Source organism: Symsagittifera roscoffensis, chromosome 5 (genome assembly GCF_963678635.1).
Source record: "Symsagittifera roscoffensis chromosome 5, txSymRosc1.1, whole genome shotgun sequence".
NCBI lineage: Eukaryota > Metazoa > Xenacoelomorpha > Acoela > Convolutidae > Symsagittifera > Symsagittifera roscoffensis.
This window is the reverse complement of record NC_087066.1, coordinates 46,985,738-47,009,967: the sequence shown is the minus strand read 5'-3', so window position 1 is coordinate 47,009,967 and position 24,230 is coordinate 46,985,738. Positions and strand designations below refer to the sequence as shown.

Sequence of the window (24,230 nt, the reverse complement as noted above, 5' to 3'; positions counted from 1 at the left end):
AAACTGTGCATTTTGTGAATTGTTTAACGGATTCCGCAACAGGTCAAAATCAGATTTGTCGCGCAATCCGCAACATTGCTACTTTTCTTTGATCTTCTTTGCTGTTTGAGATTCCAAATCTTGGATTCTGTTTTGGAATCTTTGCTTTTCTAAGTCACCACTTACAGATCTAACGACCATTAATGTATATTTTTTAAGCTTCCATTGTATTCAATTATTTTTATATTCATTATAGTTACAGCTAAACAGATATGTAAATACTAGATATTCCGCATAGAGGGGTCACCGAAACATTGGGTTACAATTGGGTGATTGAGGACATGAAAAAGAGAACTCGCGTTAGTCTCAGAGTTGTTAAACAAAAAATAGAGCGGCAGAATCAAAAATTAACCTTTTGAGTAGTATTTGGGTTCAGGTACGACAAGAAGCTGAGAAAGGCGAGACGACTTGAGCGCCGCAAGGCCACTGTCACAGGTGGATTTCTCGGATGGGCATTCGGAACCATGTTCGCAGGATACGGACTCGCTTTTTGGTAAAACAATTGGGCTCTTTTCTGTTATATGGCGCAAGAAATATTCTTTTTGCCATTTTGAAAATTTGATCATTATTCTCGAAGTTGATTGGCTCAATTAACAGTTTGATAATTTGGGCCGTATAGCAGAAAAAAAACCACAAATTCGATTAATCTGCCGCAAACAATTGATTTCAACTGTTATAGCTTCCAAAACCCAACTGAATAATTGAGTTTGAGTATAATTCACATAACCAGAGCCTCGCCGCAGAGGTGTACCAAATTTTGTGTATCTATCTGCCTTTGTTTTTCTTCACTTGTTATTCAAATTTATTGTATTAAGGAAAAAATACCAACTTAAAATCTTCCGTTAAATTAGAAATGAAAAAAGACTTGGCGTTGTCTGAAAAGCGTTTGTTTTGGTTCGCTCGACTATTGTTGTGAACAAATGTACCTTTACACGAGAAAATTAGGCAAGGGAGGGAAGGTATGGGAGGAAAGGAATAAATTCAGCTCGAAGCATGAAGTTTTGATCCGAATATTCTAGAACAATTACAAGAATTATAACAGGTATGGGCCGAAGCAGATAGCGAATGACTCGATGAGTGTGTCGGAGGTCATGACTGTGTTCTTCTCTGTGCTGATGGGAGCCATGAGTGTGGGCCAGGCAGTGCCCATATTTGGACTGGTCAGCTCAGTCGCCGCCTCCTTCGAATTCGTCAAAGCAGTTATCCGCAGGGTATGCACTAATAGCTCATTTTTTCATCACACAAATATAATCACTGATATAGTGGAAGTTTGAGAGATTTTAAAACTTTGAAAGCTTTACAACTTTTTTTGAGCTTTTCGAAGGTTCTGTTTTTGGTAGTAAAACCTACTACCAAAAACAGAACCTTCGAAAAATTCATTAAGAAAATGCAATGCTTTCAAGGTTTTAATCTCTTTACTTAATACATCAGTAATTATTTTTGCAAAATAAGTGGTGTATTGTGTATTTCAGTTTACTGGAAAAAAATAACCAGTTTATTGAACCTCAGTTACCTGCACCCGTACAGAGTGCGTTTTTGAAGGAGTTGCTAATTAGCAGAAATCTTTAAGTGACAACTATGCTGACAAAAAATAGGCCGACAAAAAGTACTCAAACATTTATTTACATAAATGGTTCTTCTCGGATAGTTTCTTCGCACTGCTCACCCCTCTCCGATCATGGTAATCGGGAGTAATGGGTTGCAGTCTTCCCGTATGCACCAAAAAAATTCCACTATATAAACACGCTCAACCCAGCAATACGAGGCCAAACTGTGCACTGGATTTTAGTCCGCATTTCGGTTGACCCGGTTCTCAAAGCAAATCAAGCTCGCTTAAATTTTTCTGTTTTTGTTTATTTATGGCTAGTACTTTAGACTTATTTGAGGCCTAGTACTCAGACCTAACAATTTTCAACTCAACGTTTTTGGCTCACTATAAAAATAAGAACACTGAGCTTAAAGTAATGATTAAAGAACAAGTAATATTCAAACTTACAGAAGGTGTAGAACTTAACTAAGCACACAATTTGGTCAAGGACAAATAATTTATTAGGACTTAAATTGTTTCCAAGATAATTTCCGGTATGACACTAGGCTTGGGTCCTGCGTAATTTGGTTGTGAAATTTTTTTTTTTGCGTTTTTGGGTCTGAAATAAATTACATTCTCGAAAAATTGATTGGTTAGTTGATGACCAGTATGTGATAAAATACTTTTTCTAGAAATACTTTTTGGGTAGAAGCTAATGCAGAAAACGTTAACTAATTCATTAGTTCTCTGATGCATGCGAACATTTAATTTTTGGTAAATTGAGTCTACTTCCAGCAAGCAGAAGCGCAGATTTTTGAACTTTTAAAAACTGGTGATTGTATAACGATGATTTTAATCAAGCAAAAAGAAACAAAAATTAAATTTTTAGGATCGAGCTTTGAGTTTGCCGAAAATTGAAAATTGGGCACACCCATGCAGGTTTCAGCGGCCCAGCTCAGTTGGTATTCTAGTGTAGCAATTTGGTTTTCTGATATCATGCTCAAAATCATAGCTGAACACTGCAAAAGACTAAGTTCTGAATTTTGGATTGTAGTGTTTAGATGGTTTTGCGCCACGTTTTAAAAAAATTTATCTTTGTGTTTTTTTTTTAATGTTTATCGGTTGTCGAAAATAACGTTTAAATATTTAAATTTTCAAGCTCTTGTATAACTTGATCATAAACTTTAATTAATTTTTTCAGAAATAAAAAAAAATCAATTTTTATAGAGTGCTGGTTGAAATAGTTCGACAAAATGGCGATATTTTGTTTTTAAGCTCTCTCAACGTTGCCCACAGCGTTTTTTACCGTCAAAAAGCAGTATGGTGTCATCTGCTCAATTATTGATTGTACATATCCTTGATATCTTATCTGATAAAAAAAAGTGGGAATGCACTATGGACGAAAAGTTTAAGTGAACGCAATGATTTAGCTTCGTCGAATGCGACTTTTAAAAAGGCCAAAAATGTTCTAGAGTTTTCGAATTTTCCTAAATTTGGAATGATCGAGAATTTGTTTTGACAAGAGTTCAATTCTTTAGACACAAGGAACTCAATTTATTTTCAAGGCTAGACAGTGTCTGTCCTTTTTCCTAAAATTTGCCTTTTTGAATTGACTTAATTCTGAAACGAACCAACTAAAAACAGCAACCTCCTTGCTAGAAAAAACTAGCTATTAGCAAACCTATTTGCGCTATAATTTGCTTTGTGAAAATTTGAGATAATCAATTGTTTCATTGTCTCAAAAGCTTGCTTAGAAAAACTGAAATTTTTGTCCAGTGGAATTTTTCTCTAAAACAATTTGACATCTTTCAAAATTTCATTGGTTTGATAGCTTGATCATAACAACAACTAATTTTTTTTGCGAGCCAGTTGATTATTGGAAGTAGGTTTGCTACTTTAGATTAAATAAATCGGTTCCTATGACTGTACCCTGGGGAATTCCTCATACGACTGTGAGCAATCTCATTCTTTTTTATTCAAGACACTTCGATTACGTTCATGTATCAGATAATTTTTTAGAGGGCTAATGACAGTTGAATCAAAGCCTTTAATTCCAGTTTTTTTTTTAAATTTATGATCAATTGAGTTGAAAGTCTTACAAAATGATCACAGGTGAAATATCTTTTCAAATTTGAGCTCAGGACAACAATACCTTTGAAATGATATTAAAAAAATTTCGTCAAAAATGGCTAGTTAAAAAGTCGAAATTTGTCTGATGAAAAAAAACCCACCCGAGCACAAATACTCCTTTACTTTTGTATCGAAAGTCGGAACAATAACTCAAGACGAGCATCAACAACCAGCGACCTATAATCGACTTGTGTTCTGTTGGTTTCTGATAACAAAATGAAGACAGCTGGAAGAATTCCTACAGTTTTCGAAATCGAAACTAATAATCTATCATGAGGCCTTTTACTCAAAAATTTAAACCATTAATTAAAAACATTTATCATCAAATTTGTAGGAGGTTGTTTAACCAAGATTTTTTGTTTGCTCATCATGCTGCATCAATTTTTTGAGCAAAAATGTTTTTCATAGTTTTGAAACAGTTTCGATAACAAAGTGTGCGGTCAAACTGACCGGAGATGGATGCAAAGTGGTACCGCGACAACTCGCAACAAAAAAGCACCCGCAAAACAAAGCAACACGCGAAACCTTCAGAAAAAAACAGCTCACAAATAGAGACAACTATGTTCTGATGTCCTTTGTTGCAATTATTCGTATTTAGGATTTTTATACGGCTCTTTGATGGATTCGAATCGAATCAGACAATTTTCCGTTAAACTTTGCGCCTACTTTCTTTGCTGAATGAATTTTGATACAGTGGGGTGAGCATAACCCATTCCTAGTTGAGAAACTCTACGCCATCCTTCGTCCAAATTTTTAACTTTTTTCCATTTATCGCCTTGCTGGACTGGTTCTATGTAGCTTGCTTAAAGTCTAGATCTTTTCGTAGAATTCCACGTACGTATTCCCCCACCCAAGTTTTTTCAAAATAATTGAGTTATGATTAGAGCTGGTCGTTCTTAGTCGTTGTTGCGTAGAGAGCTTCTAGTGCCTACTTCAAGTCGCATTCATTAATGAAATTCAGCGCAAAAGATTTTCTAATTTTTTCTAAAGTTTTTGTTTTTTTTTGTTTTCAACAGCCCAACCTAATTCTTGTATTTTGCCTATTCACCTGCACAAAATGATAAAGCACCATTTTATGGTCGCGGTGTGAAATTTCGATTTGCAAGCAGAAACTACTGCTTTTTCGAAGTCAATAGTAGTTTCTGTTGGCTGTAACAAAGTGTTAAGTTCATGTAGAACAATAAATGTTTGTTGATTTTGTTGTTGAGTTTCTCGTCGCAACAGAAATTCAAGCATTGGGAGGAGCATTCATTTATAACATCATGTTCAGTATATATTTGATAGAATAATGGGGGACAATTTTTAAATGCGCCTTCAGCGTCCCAAGCTGTGTAACGCTCGAGCGAGAATGTCCAAGTTTGCCTCAGTGGTGAACAGAAAAAGTCGGTCGGAATCCCCGGCCCTGGTGCATGAACCACAAAACTCATATCCCTTAGTGGCTTGAAGTTCCATGGGTACTGCTATGGCCTCCACTGTCTGTGGCTCAACTCCAAAGTCTCTTTCTTGTTGAATCGCTCTTACAACCGAGGTAAATTTCGGCATTTTTGCTGCGCACTCCACAGAAACGGTGCTCGTTACATTTTGATAACTCGATCGGAGATGTTTTTGCGTGTTTTGCTCTCGTTCTTTTAGTTTTTGCATGACACTTAAACATTTAGGAAAATTTACATATTGCCTCCCAGAAATATTGAAAGTAATGAGGACTACTTTGTGAAACTATTTGCAAGAGTTTCTTTTTTTTGTTTGTTCTCCCACAATTTTTAAATTCTGAAATTTTCGAATTGAAAAATGCGAAAAAAGTTAGGAAAAAAACTTACTTTTCAATTTCTCCCTCATAAGGAAAAACTGAATGTAAAAATCCAATTTTCTAGCCACAAATAAATTATCACGTGTAAAACGTTGTAATTCGCCAGATCTGTTTGAACATTTCTAGGTTGTTAATCCGTTTTTTCCCTAAAATCGAACTTCAATAAATTTTTCATCTTCGAAGATCAAGATTCGTTTCCCGCATTGACTTGTAGTGAATTGCAACCTTATTTGAATGGAAAAAAAACATAGTTAGAAAACATAATGATGATATACCAATTAATGCAATCCAGGTTTTGGGCTCATTATTTGGTGTTAAACGAACAAAAAGACCCTTATCTTTCCCCAATAATTGCTTTGAATCAAGTATAAGACTAACTTAGGTTTAGTGGAGGATTACGGGTCTTCGTTTAGGGGTAATTAAAGGATTATCTTACGAGGTTATTGCGATTTGTCGTGAACGCTAATTTATACGAATTGTCTTTTTTGCCATTTATCTTTCGTTGCGAGTTGCGTTACGATATACAGTAACCCAATTTAGTTTTTGGACTGCAAACATCAGGAAAAAAGAAGGCTTTTTGCTGCTGGATCGGTGTGCGCGAAGGAACCAACTCTACTTGCCCCAGTTTGGTTCGTTCTCCCACAAGGACGACCAAAGATGCTGAACCAGGATTCATATCTCAATGGATCAATCAACTTTTTTGGCCAGGTTTACACGAACGAAAAAATCAGAGACACATAAAATTCAGGCGAAACGGAGTTGAGTGCTACTGCACGGATCGTGTTCTCAGTTGGTTAACAACAGAATCTTTACATTGGCAGATCCTCATACTCTGATCAACCCAGAGCCCGGATCTGAGCCCACTAGTTTTTGGACTGTGGTGTCGTTTGGGAAAAACTGTTAACCAAGCAAATCCACAAACTGTTGATGATCTCAATCAAACTGCTGTCGTGGAAACTCACAGAAGTTTTTTGGGCACGTTTGAGCAAAGAATTAGGATTTTTTTTAAAAAGGAATGCATTTCTAAAATTATTATGAAGATGTTTTAAAGCTATAATAACGTCCGTCAGTTTAACTAGTTTTAAAAAAGTTATATTTATTGTTAAAAAAATTGAAGAAAAAAATTTTCAGTCCATTTGATACGCCTTTCTATTGAAAACTTTCATGAAAAAAGACAAGTCAGAATACTGCTGTTTCTCATGAGTGGGATAAAACAGTGAGTCAATGAATAATTATACTGAAAAAAAAACAGATTATCAATTAAAAACACGAAGGTAACGAAACAAAACACGTTTCTGTCCGACCAAATTGGCCAAAAAAGTCTATATATATAATTTTTAAGGTCTTCTAAATAAGTGTGGTCTGAACATTCCGCCATACTTGTACAGCAACCGCCTGCTCGTGTTGGTATTCTAAGTTTGTTTTCTAATGTGACTACATTTTTTGGATATAAGTCATTTCTGCAATCGAAGTTCTTGCTTCAAATATATCTGGATTTAAGCAATGAATGATTAATCGAATAAGCATGGATCACGATAACTAGTGAAAGTTTTCACATTTATTTTTTAGACTCCTCCCATAGATACTGAGTCTGAAGAAGGGGAGAAGCCCAAGTCAGTTCAAGGTGACATTTCGTTCAGGAACGTCGGATTCTGCTATCCCTCCAGACCCCAAATACAGGTATACAGAAGCACCTCGAAAACTACTTCAATTTCGGTCCAATTTCTATTTAAAAGAAGTATCTTTCTGACTTGAGTGTCAAAGATAATGTTTTAAAAGTTATCAGCTCACAATTCAAATTGCGTACATATTCTCGATTTGAAATCAGTTAAGATCAACTTTTGAGCTTTTTTCAGGTGTGGATCTAGGATTTTCTCAAGGGGAAGTAGATGTTTTTTTGCCCTTGCCTCTTCCAAATCCACCCCTGGTCTTTTCAATGATTTGAATGTAAGGAAAACTAACTTTTGACAGAATACTCATGATTTTTTTTCCGTAGAAATCGTGAAAAAAATCGACTACGTGTTAAGTAATTTCACAGATTCTGAAGAACTTCAGCGTGGAGGTGGGTGCTAGCCAGACTGTGGCTCTCGTGGGGGCCAGTGGGTCTGGCAAGTCCACCATCGTCAATCTACTCCAGAGGTTCTACTCAATCTCCAACGGAGAGGTAATCGGGGAAGTTAATTTGAGAGAAATAATTCAATTGCACTTGGGAATGTCTACTAAACCTTTTTAAGTAATCAATTTTGAATGAGAGAAGGGCACATTATTTTATTTTGCGTCCAAAATATCAACTCTTCAATTTTAATGAGAGATTATTGACTAAACAAAACGCTCTCACGGCTTAAGCCCCAGTTGATAGTACCCCAACCAGATTTTTCATTTTTTTTAATGTAGTTATTTCAGTTCTGAGCTGTTTTCGAAAGGTTTTGACCAAAAAATCACATTTTCAGGCCCGCGATCTGCCCCCAAGTTAGTACAAATTGATGCCAAAGGCTCTTATAGAACAATTTCAGTGTTAGCCACCTAGAAATGTTTGAAAACTCTGTTCTGTAACTGCAATAGTTGAAAAGATTTCGAGAAAAATGTTAACAAAAACGCTTAGAAAAAATAAAACTCCGCTGTATTTGCTTCCAAAATGTGTATCCCATTGAACTTAATGTTTTTTTTGTCTCAATTTCGTAGATTCTTCTTGATGGAGTTCGACTGGAGAAACTGAACTTGAATTGGCTGCGTGAACAGATAGGGTTAGTGTCCCAGGAACCTGTGCTGTTCGGCTGTACTATCAGAGAGAACATCGAATTCGGAAGGGAGAATGTGACGACTGTCGAGTTGGATGCCGCCATAAAACAGGCCAATGCGAAAGAGTTCATTGACAAGCTTCCCAAAGTACTTGAAAAGTTAATTTAAACCTCATTTACTCATCTTGGAAAAGCATGCCAATTTATTTGGACCATGTGAATTGTTTTTTTCTTTAACTATTTTTCTATAGAAAAATAAGCTTGAATAATCTATTTTCATGTTTTCGTTAGGGAAATTTGTCATTCAAAAATGTATTCAAAAATGGATAACGGTTAATATCTTTTTTTATTTATAACAAATATTCACAAAACTTTGTCGTTTTCAAAAACAGGGCGTAGAGACTTTGGTGGGTGAGCGAGGGTCGCAGTTGTCAGGCGGGCAGAAACAGAGGATAGCGATCGCCAGAGCTCTCGTTAGAAATCCGAAGATACTCCTGCTCGACGAAGCCACTTCGGCACTCGACAGCAACAGCGAGAAGATCGTTCAGGATGCTCTCGACAAGGTCAGTTAAGTTTATAACTCGGCAAAATTGTGGCCAATTGCGCAGCAAAAGCATGTTATGAAGTTGAATGTAAAATTAAGAGAAAAATAGACTTTTCGTGAAATCCACAAAATAGTCTTCGCTTTGATTTTTTGACGTGGATTTCATAACCTATGAAATACGGCGGTCAATCGCTCAACAGAGATGTTGTCGAAAAGCTTCGCGTAGCCTCAGAACGTGGAGATCGTTTTTGTTGTGTCTCGGCTTCAAAAATCAGTCAAGTTTGTTCAGGCTCGAAATGGGCGGACGACAATCGTGATTGCTCATCGGCTCTCGACTATCAAAGATGCGGACAAAATAGTGGTGATGATGGGCGGTGAGATCAGAGAAGTCGGCAAACACGAGGAGTTGATTTCTTTGAACGGAATCTACTCGGATTTGATTCTCGCTCAAAGCATCAATACCAACATGGGTTCGTTTTTATTGTATACCTCAAAACGAATTTTTTCAAGTTTTTTAGTATCTGATGTACTTATTTTTGTGTTTTAGATGAGAAAATCTCTATGAGTGGATCCAGTGGTTGGTCATTTTTATTCTAGGAGTATTTAATTTTTGATTCCAACATTTTTAATATCCGTTTGAGCAAAAGTTTAACTGAGGTTTTTGTTTTGCAAAAGCTAAGAAGTTTCCCTTGCATAATTTTCTGGAAAAGGAATTAGAAAAATTTGATAGTTTTGAGTTTAGGTCCGGGCTGGCCTTCTCATAGAGTAGTTTCGGATAAGGGTACACCGTCTGTTCGTTACGCTATATTTTTTCGGCCGGATTGGTTCGTAGTTTAATACCAATCCTAATCTTACTCTTACATCTTATATTTCCCAGTCTCAGTAGATCTGGAGATATACTGGTTTATAGCAAAGTTAAAGGAGAGAAGAAAGTAACTGATTTCAATTGTTATGTTAATTCTCTGACTGAAACTAAGAATAGTTTCAGCGTTACAAATGTATCGTAAGTTTTAGTCATGGAGCATGATTGGTTCGTTATTAATAATTTACAGTGAAAAACATCAAGTATAAAATAGATAACTTGTTTTAAACTATTTCCACCTGAGAAATTCTTGAGTGGGGTTTGTTGGAGCAGCCGTTTAAAAGTGAACGATTATTTAGAGGATAATACCAGTGAATTAGGCAACTCAGGCAACACTAATGCAGCAGGCAGCGGTGTCAAGGCGGAGTCTTCTGCTGCTCAAGGCAAGGTGGTTGACAAGGATTCGGAAACAAAAGTTCAGGCAGTTAGTAACATTCATGAATAGCTTTTGTTCACGTGATTTTTCGACGAGGTAATTGCGCTTTGATATGCTTATTTGAGCGGGATGCGCAACACAAAACGTAATTTTTGGCTAGTTTTTCATAAGTTTTTGAATTTGGCCAGTAAATTTTTTTTTAGCAGTGTTGAGAATGATAAAACGCTAGTCGTTCAATTGTAAATTCCAATACAAAGTTAGTCAACTTAATCTTACAAAGTTAGCATAGAGAGTGGTTGTAAACAGTATCCAAGGGTGACAGACTGTTCCAAGGACAAACACCTGCTAATCGATTACTTTAGCATCAAGAGTGAACAGTTGATTGACAGCTTGCAAAGTGAACTAAATAACACTATGCAACAGCAGAGAAGAAATAAGTATGCCACAAAAACTTTATTTTGTTGTTTTTGACCTTTTTTGCTCTGAAGTCACATACATACACGCGATTTGGTTTTTCACGACAAATCTCTTTTTTTTTTAAAAGACTTTAATGGACTGTTTCAAGTAATTGAAAAATTTTGTTTAGAAAAATTCTCTTTTTTACAGAGCGACCTGCCGGGATTCACTGCCATACTGAGGTTGAACAAACCAGAGGTCATCTTCATCATCATTGCATGTATTTTTGCGGCAATTGCTCAGACTTCAATGCCAATGTTTGCCATATTCTTCGCAGAACTCATGGAGGTACTGATTTTTCCAACCTACTTCTAATTATTGTGTCGACTTCAGTAGTTTGATTATTGGCGAATTAGGGTTTTTTTGGCGAATTAGGGTTTTTTCAATTAGGGGGAGCTCGGTCGGTAAATCAAATCGCCATAAATTTTCGATAAACTTCCAAAAAAAATGGCAGCCCCACCCCTCGAAATATTTCTGGGCACGCTATTGGTCGCAATACACTATCATCTTTTGATTTTGACCATTTATTGAGAGGTAACTATTAAGCGTCAGGTGCGGTTTTTTCAGGCAAATTGAGGTATCAAAAATTAACAGTCCCTTTTGTCATATCAGAAATTCGCCAGTCGCGACTCCAGCTGCATACAAAAATTTCCAGAAAAATAGAATAATAACTCTCAGTAGAGGGGAAAAAATGTCTGTATATTCTTTTCAATCAGTAATCAATGGCTTTTCAAGTTAGCATCACCATAAAATGTTGAAAGTTGATTAGGATTCGATTAACCAGCTATTCAAGCTTATTTCAAGTCTCTCTTGAAAAAAATTAACGATGAATTTAGATCAAAAATCTGAAAAACTGAAACTTTTTTGCAACCTTGCTAAAACGTTACTTTGTTACAGCTAACTCTACTCTATACAATTGAAAGAATAAAAGGATAAAAATGAATAATTGTGAAAGTTCAATAATTAAAAAGAATGAAAGTATCAAGGTGGAACATAATTGACCTGTTAAATCAATTAGACTAAAAACATAAGTGGAATCCTATCATTCCTCAAAACAGGAAAAAAGTTTAAATTGTGATAAACATAACTAACTAACTGCCCCTTTTCTCCCTTCGAGAGAAAAAGAACTAAAAATTCAGCACAGTATTTTCTGCAGTGAGATTTAAAGAAAGTTAACTGGATAAATTGATTGTGCAATTAAACATATCTACTCTACACTAAACTTGAATAAACAAACATCCGAAGGATAACATTTTAACTAAACTGTTAAGAAAATTCCGCATAATAAAAGTGTTAAATGTAAGTAAATGCCAAAGGATGTATAATGTAATGGTTGTAAGCACTTAAAAGGCAAAAAGTCCAAAAATTTGGTGGTTGTGAACGATAAGTGGGATGAAGGTTTGTCAAACATTGAAAGCACAATCTTTACTGCCCAGAAAGAGGTTTTTTACGAGGTTATCAGCAAACAAGGTTTTGTATGGGTTAACAATTGGTTGACAAAAGAAGATAAGCAACAAATACAAAAATGGATGTGAGAAAAAATAATGAGTTTTTATTTTCAGTTTTTGTTGCCGCGGATGAAGTTTTTTTAGGTCTGCGTTAAACAATTCGCTAACTAAGTCAGCGCTCTCGTCACAATTGTCAATGGCCATTCTAAGGGATTCGCGTAGACGAGTGAGAATGTATGCACTAAGCATTTGTATCCGATAGTATTGTCAAGTCATTCGAAAGATTTTTGCTTAATAATAATGTTTGTGACTCGTTGGAGCTGATGTTGTCCAAGATGATTGGGTTGGAGGCTGATCCAGATGTTTCGTCGAATTGGTCTATCTATTTTGGTTTGATCGATGTAACAGCGGTTCGTTACCGGGATTAGAAGATATCGGTTGATTAGGAGAAGCCTAGTCTGAAGAGTCGACTATCGCGGATATTGGTAAATTTACCAAAGATTCCTCGGATTGCGTTGAATCGCTCCTATCCGGCGGTTTAGTCTGTGGCTTGAGGTTTTTTAAAATTTCCACTTTGGTCTATCTATAAGAGGTGGCACCCAAAGTGGAAGTTTTAAACAACCTCAAGCCACAGACTAAACCGCCGGATGGAAGCGATTCCACGCAATCCGAGGAATCTTTGGTAAGTCTTCCAATATATAGATAGACCATAGATAGACCAAAGTGGAATAGACAGACCAAAGTGATGGATCAACGGTGATGGATCAACTGGTTTGGCGGGTATGATGCTAATTGGACATTCTGGTGTCGTAGTTTCGTTTGAGTTGTCATCTAAAATCTCAAGTTTCATGTTATGACTGGTTCTCTGAGGATTGAAAGTCGTTTTATTGTGTTTGGAATCGTTAAGCTTATCCAAAATTATTTGATCCCTAACCATATCTCTTAAGGTAAAATTTCCGGCTATCCATTCCTAGTCGCTAATGTCGGAAGTATCTGAAGGAATAAACATTGATTCGTCGGAAACTAAGTAACCTGGGTTAAGGATGGACTTCTTAGCGCGAGAAGACTGTCTTCCAGAGGAATTCTCCAAGAAGTTGGAGACCTTCGTCCTAGTGTTATTATCCAAAGTGGCCACGTCAATCTGTTTCCTGGTCTTTGGTCCATGTTTTCTAGACGTGCGTCTTTTACCCTGATTTGCGCCTACTTCAATATCAAAGTTACAAAAAAGGGAGAATGTTATGTTTCCTCTAAAAGATTGAATTTGAGAACATTTGTTTTTTTTGGTAAAGCAATATCCGATATTCTGATTCTTTTTCCGTCAGATAATTCTACCGTAGATCTTGAAGCGTTTACTATTTTTTGTTTTAGTTCTTTCTAAAGGGGGTTTTTGTTGATTCTTTCTTGTTTTCCGAAGGATGTTACCTTTGGAAGGTTTCTGGAGTGGCATTCTCGGAGAAGAGGGTTTTGAGGGAGATGATTGATCCGATTCATGTCCGTTATCCAGCGGCGATTGGTTTTTCTTAGAGGTTACAATATACTTGTAACCATCCTCAACTCTGTCGTCGGCGTTCCAATCTAGGGCTCCTTCTTTGCATAGTATTGATTTCATTTTGTCTAAAATTCCATTGGAAGATTTACAAGACGCGTGTTGTTTCCCAATTATATTTGGTTTTCTATTGAAACGTAATTTTTGATTGGAGAGCATTTAAATTTTAATTGACATGAAGATCTAAGGTTCCAAATATTTTTTGAGATAGCGTTTAATAATGTATGTTTTTGAAATTCTTTGGCCATTGCTAATAGTTTAATTTCAACAGAATAAACAAGTTTTTTTTTACTAATCCGTTGGAGCGATGATCCCCTACTGTACAAAATATTAGTTTGATCTTATAAGAGTCACAAAATAATTTAAAAACCTGAATTCTAAAACAAGATGCGTGATCTAGTCGAATAGATATGCCGTGGAAGAAAACTTAATTCGAAAAATTTGATAAATATTTTTGTCGATGGAGATGTGGTACTTTTTGCTGATGGAAATTTTGAAAATCGATCGATACATAACAGAATTTATTTGTTCGCGCCCCAGTGATAATACAAAGGAACAGCGCAATCTAAGTTGAATTCTTCATTAGATTCGGATAATTGGATTAATTTAGTAGTTTGTCAATTTGGGATTACACTTTCTATTTTCTTACCCGTCTTGGTGCATTCTGTATAATTTAGTCTGTTTATATGGGGCCACCAGATGTATTGAGCTAATTATTTCATTCCGAACTGGCTGTGGTGTGCTCTGTGTAGGGTCGTCATCATGGCATTTCATAGGATAAAAGGAATCAAAAGTTAACCATAGATGTTTTGCAATGAGTCGGATTCATGTAAATCACGTACAAAACAATGAAAATACGAAGATTTTGAAATAAATGTCTCAACTTTGTTCTGAAGTGCTTTCACGATGGGGCGCAACATTGGATTTCTAAAGAAATTTGGATAACGGAAAGGGATGGATTAATTTTAAAAAAATTTTCCATATCTGCAGTATTGACATTTTTTCAACTAAAGCGGAATTAATTATGCAACAATTAAGAAAAAAAACTAAAAGAATGCAGAAATTGAAAAGGAAATTTTAAAAGGATTATTATAAGAAAAAAAGAGTTTTCTTTTCGACTTAGAAATTGGAAGAGTTCAGTTAATGCTCATAAGTAATTACCTAGTCTGGCGTAATCAAAACTTTCCAAACTTGAACCAAACGCATTGCAGAACTGTCATTGATTATCCGAAGGGTAAATTGCTTTGTTGATTTTGTAAATATTAGCCTCTACGATATCTTTGTCATAAAATGATAGGGCTAAGGCTTTTCCAGCTGGAATTCTTGAAATTAAGTCAGTGAATTCCATATCCTTTCATGGCAAGTGTTTAATAGTGAAATTAAAAAGTAACAATTAATCGACCCATTTTGTTAATCCACTGTGCTACGTTTTTTCCCGTGTTTTGTTGAAAGAGCGGAACGCAGGGTTTTATGGTCTGTAATAACTTCAAAATCTGATCCATATAGGTAGTTCTTATGTTCTACCGGTCAAACAACCCCTAGAATTTCTAATTCGTCGGTAGAATATTTGGATTCGTGTGAGTTTAAAAATCGTGAGGCAAAAAAACGTCCTCCAATCAATCCCGTGGAGTTGTTCCGAAGATTCCACTAGACCGTTAAGTCTATCGGTTTTTTTCTCGTGTTACGTTTTACATGAAATTGGCTTTTTTTGTCAGTCTATCAATTTTCTCAAATGCTTTTGCATGATCTTTGTTCCAATGGAAAATGGATTTCTTATTTAGCAAAGAACGAAGACGGTTCCCCAAGGAAGCTAAATTTGGGACAAAAATGATGTATTGATTTTTGGACCCGAAAAACACAAATAAAAACAAACAGTTCTTTCAATTTCCATAAAATTATCCATGGACAGCTCTCTAAAGGCGTTTTTTCAATCGAAATTAGTGAACCATACATCTCCAATGAAATCTTTTGACATTTGTGCTATATTATCTGCAAGTTCGTGAATTTTCGACATTGGATGTTTTTTGTAGATTCGTTTGTTGATGAGTTTAGAGTCTAGTGCTAACTTGATTGATTTTTTATTTTTACAAGTCGCGACAATTAGGCTAATGAATGGATCTTTGGCACAGTTCTCCAACTTCTTAAAGTATACTTCGGCTTGGAGCAGATTTTGTTCGGTTTTAGCTGAGTCTAGTTGATGAAAGGGGTTACGTCTACCTTTTAGTGGTTCATTGAAACGGGTGAATTTCATCTGGTTATTTGTTTTTCCAACCCGAAGGAACATTTGTTTAAAAGTCTTTGAAATATGGTCGGTTTCCCTGTCTTTTTCGGCGGTAGAAATGAAAAAATTTGACTTACAGATCTTGTTGGTCTGGAAATGGGGAAAATGCTTCTGTGAAATTTCAATGCCTACTTTAAGCAAATTGTCATTTCCAAAGATATTCTTCTCGTAACTTTCTGTCAAGAAAAAACGGCATTCTTCAGGTGTCCATCCATTCGAGAAATTTGGGAGTATCAATTTTCCGGTGATGTTGATAGGTTTTTCTGTGAACCCGCAGTATACTTCCCTAGTTGCTTCGTCCACCGAATAAATCTGCAAAATAGGATCTCGTAATTTCAGTTCGTGAAGAACATTTCTCAGGAGGAAACTGACCGGGCTAGCAGAGTCCACTTGTATTTTCAAAGGTACTCGATTTTTTCGCGAGGCCGAAATTAAGCTCTTTTTTAGGTTCCTTTCCTTCGTCTTAAAAAAATGTAGTTACATTAATTAGATTGATCATCTTTTTCAATCTGTCCGGATTCTGACCATGCAATGATCACTCCACAGCATTCTTATTCACACGGTATATTTTTACATCCGGTTGATCTGAAGGATTAAAATCTGTATAATCAACAATTTTGGAATGTATAAAGTTTGCTTTTTTACGAAGAAATTTATATAGTCTGGTGAAAGGGTCTTTGTATGTACAAGGTGTACAGCTTATGTCCTTTGCCAGGTAAACTGCAAGATGTCCTTTAGAAAACGTACCGCTTTATTTACAAGACGTACCGCCAAACCGTACCCTGTTATTTCGACAATAAAAAGATATACAATTTGAGTACTGATGATCCGTTAGATTTAAAACTGTTAGTGCTTTTCAGATAATTGGTTATCCCCTTTTCGTCTATCAATGCAAGGTTTAGTGCCTCTGCATGTGTGATTTTTTCATTTTGTTCATTAAATTATCACTTATTTATTCGTCCACTCCGGCGGATATGTCACAATTTTTCGCCATTTCGGCTAAGGCTCCCAAAAAATGTTCCAATGACTCTCTTTCACGTTACCTTTTGTTTAAAATTTTGTGCTTTTTAAACGTGACGTTTGTTTTTCTCACGAATATTGTTTCTAGGTTTTCCCAAAACTCTTCACAACAAGTTTGAACGATTTGTACTCTTGTAAATTTCTGTCCAAATATCCTTTTTTCTTCATTTCCGAGGGCAAGATAGAGGATTGAACGAAATTTGTTTTCGGCTTCTTCGGTTCTCAGTTCGTTAAATTGTTTTTGTTTTGATCGATACCGCTTCTGCAGCATCATAAGGTTTCTGCTCTTGCAAATTTCTCTGTAGCCGTGCTTTCCTTTGGTTTTCCGACTCTTTCTCCGTCAGACTCTTGAGTGCAGGTGGATGTTGATGATGTCTTTTGATCGGATGTAGTAGATTTTTGATATCTATATTTTCCCTCGCTATTATGGCTAGTTGAAAAAGATCGCTATCCTCCTCCCAAGGAATTGTTGGGTCCACCGTATGATTCTGCCAAAGTTAAACTATTCCTCCTAATTACGTTAATTTTTCAACTATACCATTATAAAATGTTACTCAGTTACAGCTAACTCTACTTCATACAATTAGAAGAAAAAAGGATAAAAGTGAATTAATCTGAAAGTAATCAAATTTAAAAGTGACAGAGCATTATCTCCGCCGGAGAGAATGAAAGTATCAGGGTCAAACATAAAAGACCTGCTAAATCAACTAATTTAAAGAGTGAACTACTTAAACTAATACAAAGTGGAATCACATCAAACATTTGACCTTACGTATTTACCTAGTAGCAACAAACAGCATGTTTTTCAGAACTGAGACCAGGAATGAGATTGTTCCAAATTTGAACAAAAATGAAGAGCTTATCAAAACACTTTTTTATGCCGAAGTGTTTTGTGCAGAAAAACCGTTTTTAATGGTTCAAAATATATACTTTTGCTTTTTTCTGGAAAAATTTATGCGTCTCGGAAAACTTTTTGAAATGTACTTTTCCTTTTAGCCTCGAACTTCGTGTTACTTAACTGTTTACAAAATTACCTGACTTGTCCTGCAAAGTTTTGTCTGTAAGACTTTTCGAAAAAGGGTTAAATAATTGAATAATATCCCTTTAATTTTTAAAGTTTTTTGTTATCGAACGATATCCGGATTTGTCAATTTTTGTTGTTTATCGAAACTAAACAATTTAAGTTTTTCATTTTCTTCAGATGAAAGTTACCATCAAAAACTATGAAAAACCCAACTTTTTTCGAAAAAAAACATGAAAAATCAGGTGCTTTTGGAATCGATATATCAATTTTAAAAAATCAAACGCCTTGAATAATTTAAAAAAAAAACTTCATTATAATTCTCTCGGCGTTTGTTCTTTCATTCCGACCAGGGAGTGTTTTGAATTGTAGGGTTTTTGGGTAGATTTGGCTGTATTTATGTGTTTTCAATTCCACCTGAAATCTGGTACCACAATTATTTAACGGAAAGAGTCGAGTGATATATCAGACTAAAGCCGTTCCATTCGTGGTTTGAAAGAACTCGAAAAATTTTGGAAAAAAATTCAATGTCGAGAAAAACAGATTGGAGTTTTTTTGTTTGAGTCTAATCTCGAGCAAACAAAGCCAACGAGCACGCTTAGTATACAATGATTTTTTAAAACTGTGAATATAAGCCGTGAATTCCTAGTTTTATGTCTAGTAAAATTAGTTTTTGAAGTTCTTTTTCGCGATTCCTTGGGAAAAAATTTGTTGAGCGAAGTTTTTTGTTTGTTTTTTGTTCTTTTTTCGCAAAAAAGTTGGTCGATAATGCCTGAACAGTGTCACCAATCAATTTTTAGCTTTCGTTTGATATTATTTCATTGGATAGTTTCTCATCACACCATGGACAAAAAACAACACATTTTGAAAAAAAAACTTTCCTTTTCGTTGTAGATTTTTTTGAATTAAATGTACAACAACCAGCTCTCTTGTTTTGAGTGTTATATTTTCAATTTTGGGAAATTTTGACTAAATTGAAAGTTATTCAATTTAAATTTTTTCAAACTCGTTGATAAAATTCAGACCATAGAACGAAAAAGTATATTAGAAAATGAGCTTTTCCGATTGTCCATGTATCTTATGCATTACTAATACGGAACTTGGCAATGCTAATCTTGTTCTTGTTTGTCAAATGAGTGGAAAAAGTGACGGAATACTTTCCTTCTGGTCTGAGTTGATTTTTCCTAACTCCAATTTTCAACAACTAATTTCTTTTTTTTCTGTCTTTTTCCCAATCTTTCAGAAACGTAAATGGGCAGTCGGAACAAGCGGGTTTTTGCGCTGAAGCAAGCAGCTCCATTGAAAAGTTTGCTTAAAAACCTTTTCTTTTGTGAAAAAAAAACTTTTTAAAAATATTTTGCGGGAAACATTGAAAAATCATTTCAAGAGGTTTTATTGAACCAGAAACCAAGTTTTTTAAAATTTGACTTGAAAATCATTGAGTATGAAGTATTATTCAATCAGATTCCAGCGTTACGCCCAACAGTTCTATTGGATTTAAGCAGGCAGACCGCTAGCAAGTTATCAAAACTTTTCGCCCGGATGAATACTCATAAGCGTTTCATAAAAGTTCTATCAATTCAGCTAAGAATCCGAACAATCCTAAAAATTGGAATAAAATCAATCGAATTTTCAACCGGTCCAATTTATGTTTTTTAAATTCAATTTAATCGAAATAATTGACATTGGGTCGGATAACCAAAATATGGACACTTCAAACTATATGCATTGCCAAACGAAGTCTTCCAACAATTTAAAATCAAATCATGGGCCGAGCAGGATCAATTTATAGGTTAAATATAAGTATTTGTTTAAAAAAACGATAAAAAGGCAAAAATTTGTTTTCGTTTTTCCAATGATTCGAGTAATTTGGTATTCGAATAAAGTCAAACGGTGCCCGGAAGAACTAAGCAGCCCACTCGATCGGAGTCCATTGAAAAAGTCGCGCAAAGTGAAAAAGTGTCCAATAAAAACTAACGGTGTCCAGAATACGGCTTGATTTGTTCGTTCTCAGTTGTTCTGTCGAAGAGGTCGTTGAAGGACTGCTTCAAGACGCACTCAGGAAATATCGAGCGAAATAAACTATTTCATTTTTTTCGTAACTCTTTGTCTTTATTTTCCTCAACTGCCTGCCCAAATTATTGGACTTTTTTCCAATTGGATTTCGTAAAAAAACCATCTTTCAACAGAAGCATTAAAAACTGGAAATCGAAATATGCTGCTGTTGAAAAATCAATCTGTAAACCTTCAGTTTGATTCAGTTCAACTAGCGCACCCCAAAAATTTGGTACTAGTGCAGAGCTGCTAAATTTTTTGTTGTATTAGGTCATTAATTTTTGGAAGTAAGCAGTTGTTTATAAAAGGTCATGCACTGTAAATAATTGATTAAATAAAGAGGACTATATTAATTTTTCAAGTATTCCAAACAAATTCGAATCGAGCAAGAATGTCTTGATACTGGGGCAACAAGTCAATTGCTATCCCTTGGCTCTAAGTCATGAGCCAAGAAACTAATCCTCTCAAAAAGGTCTGGAATTTCATAACAAATGCAATATCCACACAGTATATGGCACATCTCCAAAGTTTTCGCGCTGCGTTTTTTCTCGAAACCGACATAAAAATTGGCCATACCAGCCACTCTCTTTTCCGAAACGTGCTTGTTTCATCTTGATGATCAGCTCGGGGATACTGCTATGTGTTTTTTGCCCGTTCCTTTTCTTCTTGTATGACACTTGAACACTTCAGAAAATTTCAATTTACCCCTCACATATATTGCAAATAAGCGGGAGTACTTTTTCGAGAGTTGCTTTTGCGCGCAATTCCCTGACAACTTTGCACAATTAACAGCCAAATAATATTGTTTTTTCAAACCTATTTTTTGAAATCAAAATTTTATAGGTGCAAGAAAGTTGATAGACGCGTAGAAAACAAAACTTTACTTTCAACTTCTCGATTACGAGGCAACTCTGAGTTAGATGCAATAGTCTTCAATGGGAAACCCGCATTGGAGCTCCATGAATAAAAATCGATTAAAATTGAGTTTCCTTGTAAGTGTCCACAAAATTGAAAACAAATCGATTATAATCATTTAAAAATGGATTATAATATTATTATTTTTCGAGGCAACAAAAACTGTTTTTGATCCATTATAATAGATTTTTTCACTTTTGTTGACACTGACAATGAAACTAAACTATAATCGATTTTTTTTCCACTTTACTGAGATGCGAATTTCAACGCACAAAGTCTTTTCTACGTTTTAAATTAAAGTTGGTTACTTGTTCAATTGAATTTTTTTCTTCCTAACTTTGATATTTTTGTTCCTTTTTATATTACTCAACATTACCCCCCTAGCAGTTGCCCATTTAGAACAAACCTCCCTCTCCCCCCTCCACCAACTTAGGTGGGGGGTTAGGTGTGGGGGGGGGGTTGTTCAGGCGGGGGGTGTTCAGGTGGGGAGGGGGTTGTTCAGGTGGGGGGCGGAGGTTTTCAGGTGGGGGGGGGGGGGGGGGGGTTCAGTGGGGGGAGGGCAGCAATGGGGCAAACGTTAGGGGGATTGAAGGGGAGCAAAGGGGCAAATGTTGAAGGGGGGAGAGCTCAACGGAACCATTTTGCAATTTGAGTTTAGGTTTTGAAATGCATTAGGCCAGGCCGTACACTCGCTTTGCAAAGTTTCCGCATCACTCACTTGATAAATGCTGAAATTCTTGCAAATTTTTGCACGACGCACGAAACAAAAATGAAGTGGAAAAAAAAATCAATTTTAATGTGATTTTCTACTTATTATAAAATCCAATATAATGTATTCAAAATGAATTATAATGCATTTTGTTTTGGCGAGAAAAAATGGATTTAAATCCATTTTTAGTCCAATTTTGTTGTCTGAACGTAACATGGGAATCGATTATATTTACAACATTGTAAACCACGAAAATCCATTATAATCGATTTGTTTTCACTTTTCTTAAATGCGGGAATTGTAGAAATTAGTCTCGAACATCAAAATGGAATGACAACATTACTTTTGAGGTGTTTGTTCTGCCGGATGACGAAATGCAAAAAGAGGCTAATTTCTGGGCCTTGATGTTTGTGGTGTTGGGACTGACCATAGGCATATCCATGCTGACCGAGTCATGGGCTCTGGGGGAGTCCGGATCCAGACTGACAGAGAGACTCAGGTCTCTGTCGTTCAAGTCAATGCTCAAACAGGTAGGTATGAATGTGTGATGAAGCTTCTTTTGCATATCATTCCTCCGGATTTTTGACAAAACGAACGCGAAAAAGAAAGTTATTATGCTTTCAAGGGTACATAAATGTAAATGTTTTTTTTTATGTCAGTATACTCTTTTTCAAAAACTTAGTAAAAAAAAATCCAAGTGCTTAGATACGAGTTTTTGACCTGCTTTTTTGCAAAAAATTTGAGTGCGGCGCAAGCAATTTGGTCAAAGTGGGGTATCTATAATGATGTGGGAGAGTTCAGAAATTCAATATGGCCGGCCTTGAAAAAAAAGAAAATTTTTGATTTTGTTTTAAATCCCCCTCCCCTCAAGATGCTTGTTTCAATTAAGGTACCTACGCTATTTTTTTAACCTAGACTTACTTTTAGGATATGTCATATTTCGATGATGAGAAAAATTACGTTGGGGTTCTCACCACTAGACTCGCCAAAGAGACCTCCCTAGTCCAGGGTGCCACTGGGATCCGGGTCAAAGCAACTCTGGAAGCGATAGTTGGTATGTCGGCCGGTTTGGCGATTGCTTTCATCTTCGGCTGGCAACTTGCTCTATTGCTATTGGCTGCTTTTCCCCTGATCGGAATAGCAGGCGGGATTCAGATGAAGTTCGCTCAAGGATTCAGCGTGAAGGAATCAAGTGATTCTCAGCAAGGCGGAAAGGTGTGAGGCAATTTTTCTATTACAGCTCCCCTCTGCCTAGTTTATAAAATATATAGTCTCCTACACTCTAATTTTACCATTATGGAGGGCTATTGCTGTGGTCCTAAAATAACAAAGACTCAGCTGTGGACAAACAACTGAACTAAAACTACAACCGGACAAGTTTAGCATTTTTTACTTTTCAGCAAACTTCGGTATTTTCTTTTATTTTTTCTCGTTTTCCTGATCAATTTGCTAATTCCCGATCATTTTAATTTTCTGGCTGTAGCATGCACAGGATTGGGTCCTTTCAGAGGGCTTATTGGCAGAGTTGAATATCGTAAGCAGAGGGACTGTTTGCAGCCAGAACTGAGAGGGGCTCCATTGTACAAAATGCAATTGAAATAGTCATTAGTCCAAGATTACTTAGAATCCCCAGTTCCTTTCTTCACCGATTGATTTGGTTTCTGTTAATACTGTGTATTCTTGTTAAGCTTTGCTATGAAATTTTAGAATTTTTTTTGAAGCAATAACTCTCGATTTTTTTTTGCGTTTTAGGTCGTAACAGAGTCGATCTCTAACATCCGAACTGTTCAAAGTCTGGGACTGGAAAAACGACTGTATGCAAAATTCTTCGACACTCTGACTGTTGTTCATGAGTTAGAAATTTTCCTTAGATAACTCATGTAATCAATAGAAAATATTAAGTGGTGTTTAATAATGATGTATAATATAATGATGTTTCAGGAAGAATCTGAAGTTTGCTCATGTGTACGGCCTGGCTCAGAGTTTCAGTCAGTCTATGTTTTTCTTCATCTATGCGGCTGCCTTTCGATTTGCAGCTTGGCTCATTGCTCGGGAGTCGATTGAATCTATGGATGCTTTCCGGTGAACACTAGTTCAAATAAAACCAGGGGCTGATTTAGGGACGGGGTACTCAAGAATTCAGTTTCATCGAAACCCTAACACTGGTTGTCCCTTTATTGTTTTACGACATCCAGTTTTAGCAAACTAATTGGCTCATTCTGAAGTTTTATAAGTGGTGACTTTAACGCCAATGTATACAAACTTGAAGGGGTTAGTGCATTGAATAAACAAAACATACCTGCAAATCTTTGAAATTGCCCACAAATAGACTTATTTGACACATTTTCTCAAAGTAACCTGATCATCAAAAAAACTCTACTTCTGCGTCAATTAAAACTATTTTTGAAGGACAGGGGTTTGACAGTTAACTTCAAATTGTGATAAATCATTAATCCGCTCCTAGGCATGACCAATTTTTGTTCCGACTTTCGATACGAAAGTGACGGAATATTTGTGCTCGGTGGTTTTTTTTTCTTCAGACAAATTTCGGCTTTTTAACTAGCCACTTTTGACGGAATTTTTTATATCATTAAGAAGGTATTGTTGTCCTGAGCTCAAATTTGTAAAGATATTTTACCTATGATAATTTTTCGTAAAGTTATGGGGGTTTAAAGATTGCCATTTTGGCCAATTTGGGACAATTAACGCGGGATATGTTTCGCGCTATTAAAGCGTGAGCGGAGAGTTAATCCGT

General features: G+C 35.9%; 3 protein-coding genes across 10 annotated transcripts in view; 1 reads left to right on the top strand and 2 right to left on the bottom strand.

Annotated features, from left to right (window-relative positions):
- Positions 1–24,230, bottom strand: part of LOC134845881 (N-alpha-acetyltransferase 15, NatA auxiliary subunit-like) — a 361,253-nt gene that overhangs the window by 140,046 nt on the left and 196,977 nt on the right. The gene's annotated exons all lie outside the window — the stretch shown is intronic.
- Positions 1–24,230, bottom strand: part of LOC134845880 (X-linked retinitis pigmentosa GTPase regulator-like) — a 409,218-nt gene that overhangs the window by 198,652 nt on the left and 186,336 nt on the right. The gene's annotated exons all lie outside the window — the stretch shown is intronic.
- The window catches only part of LOC134845663 (ATP-dependent translocase ABCB1-like), a 40,241-nt gene that overhangs the window by 13,379 nt on the left and 2,632 nt on the right, over positions 1–24,230 (top strand). For 4 of the 5 annotated variants that reach the window (XM_063862688.1, XM_063862690.1, XM_063862687.1 and 1 more), the window contains 14 exons: positions 416–532; positions 1,082–1,250; positions 7,074–7,184; positions 7,543–7,668; positions 8,187–8,390; positions 8,635–8,805; positions 9,076–9,256; positions 9,334–9,363; positions 9,948–10,072; positions 10,631–10,768; positions 21,826–22,005; positions 22,403–22,690; positions 23,228–23,328; positions 23,417–23,557. In XM_063862688.1, coding sequence (XP_063718758.1) covers positions 416–532; positions 1,082–1,250; positions 7,074–7,184; positions 7,543–7,668; positions 8,187–8,390; positions 8,635–8,805; positions 9,076–9,256; positions 9,334–9,363; positions 9,948–10,072; positions 10,631–10,768; positions 21,826–22,005; positions 22,403–22,690; positions 23,228–23,328; positions 23,417–23,557 — 2,082 coding nt within the window. Of the gene's footprint in view, positions 1–415; positions 533–1,081; positions 1,251–7,073; positions 7,185–7,542; positions 7,669–8,186; positions 8,391–8,634; positions 8,806–9,075; positions 9,257–9,333; positions 9,364–9,947; positions 10,073–10,630; positions 10,769–21,825; positions 22,006–22,402; positions 22,691–23,227; positions 23,329–23,416; positions 23,558–24,230 lie in introns of those variants that run through there. The other variant, XM_063862692.1, reaches the window with a different exon arrangement.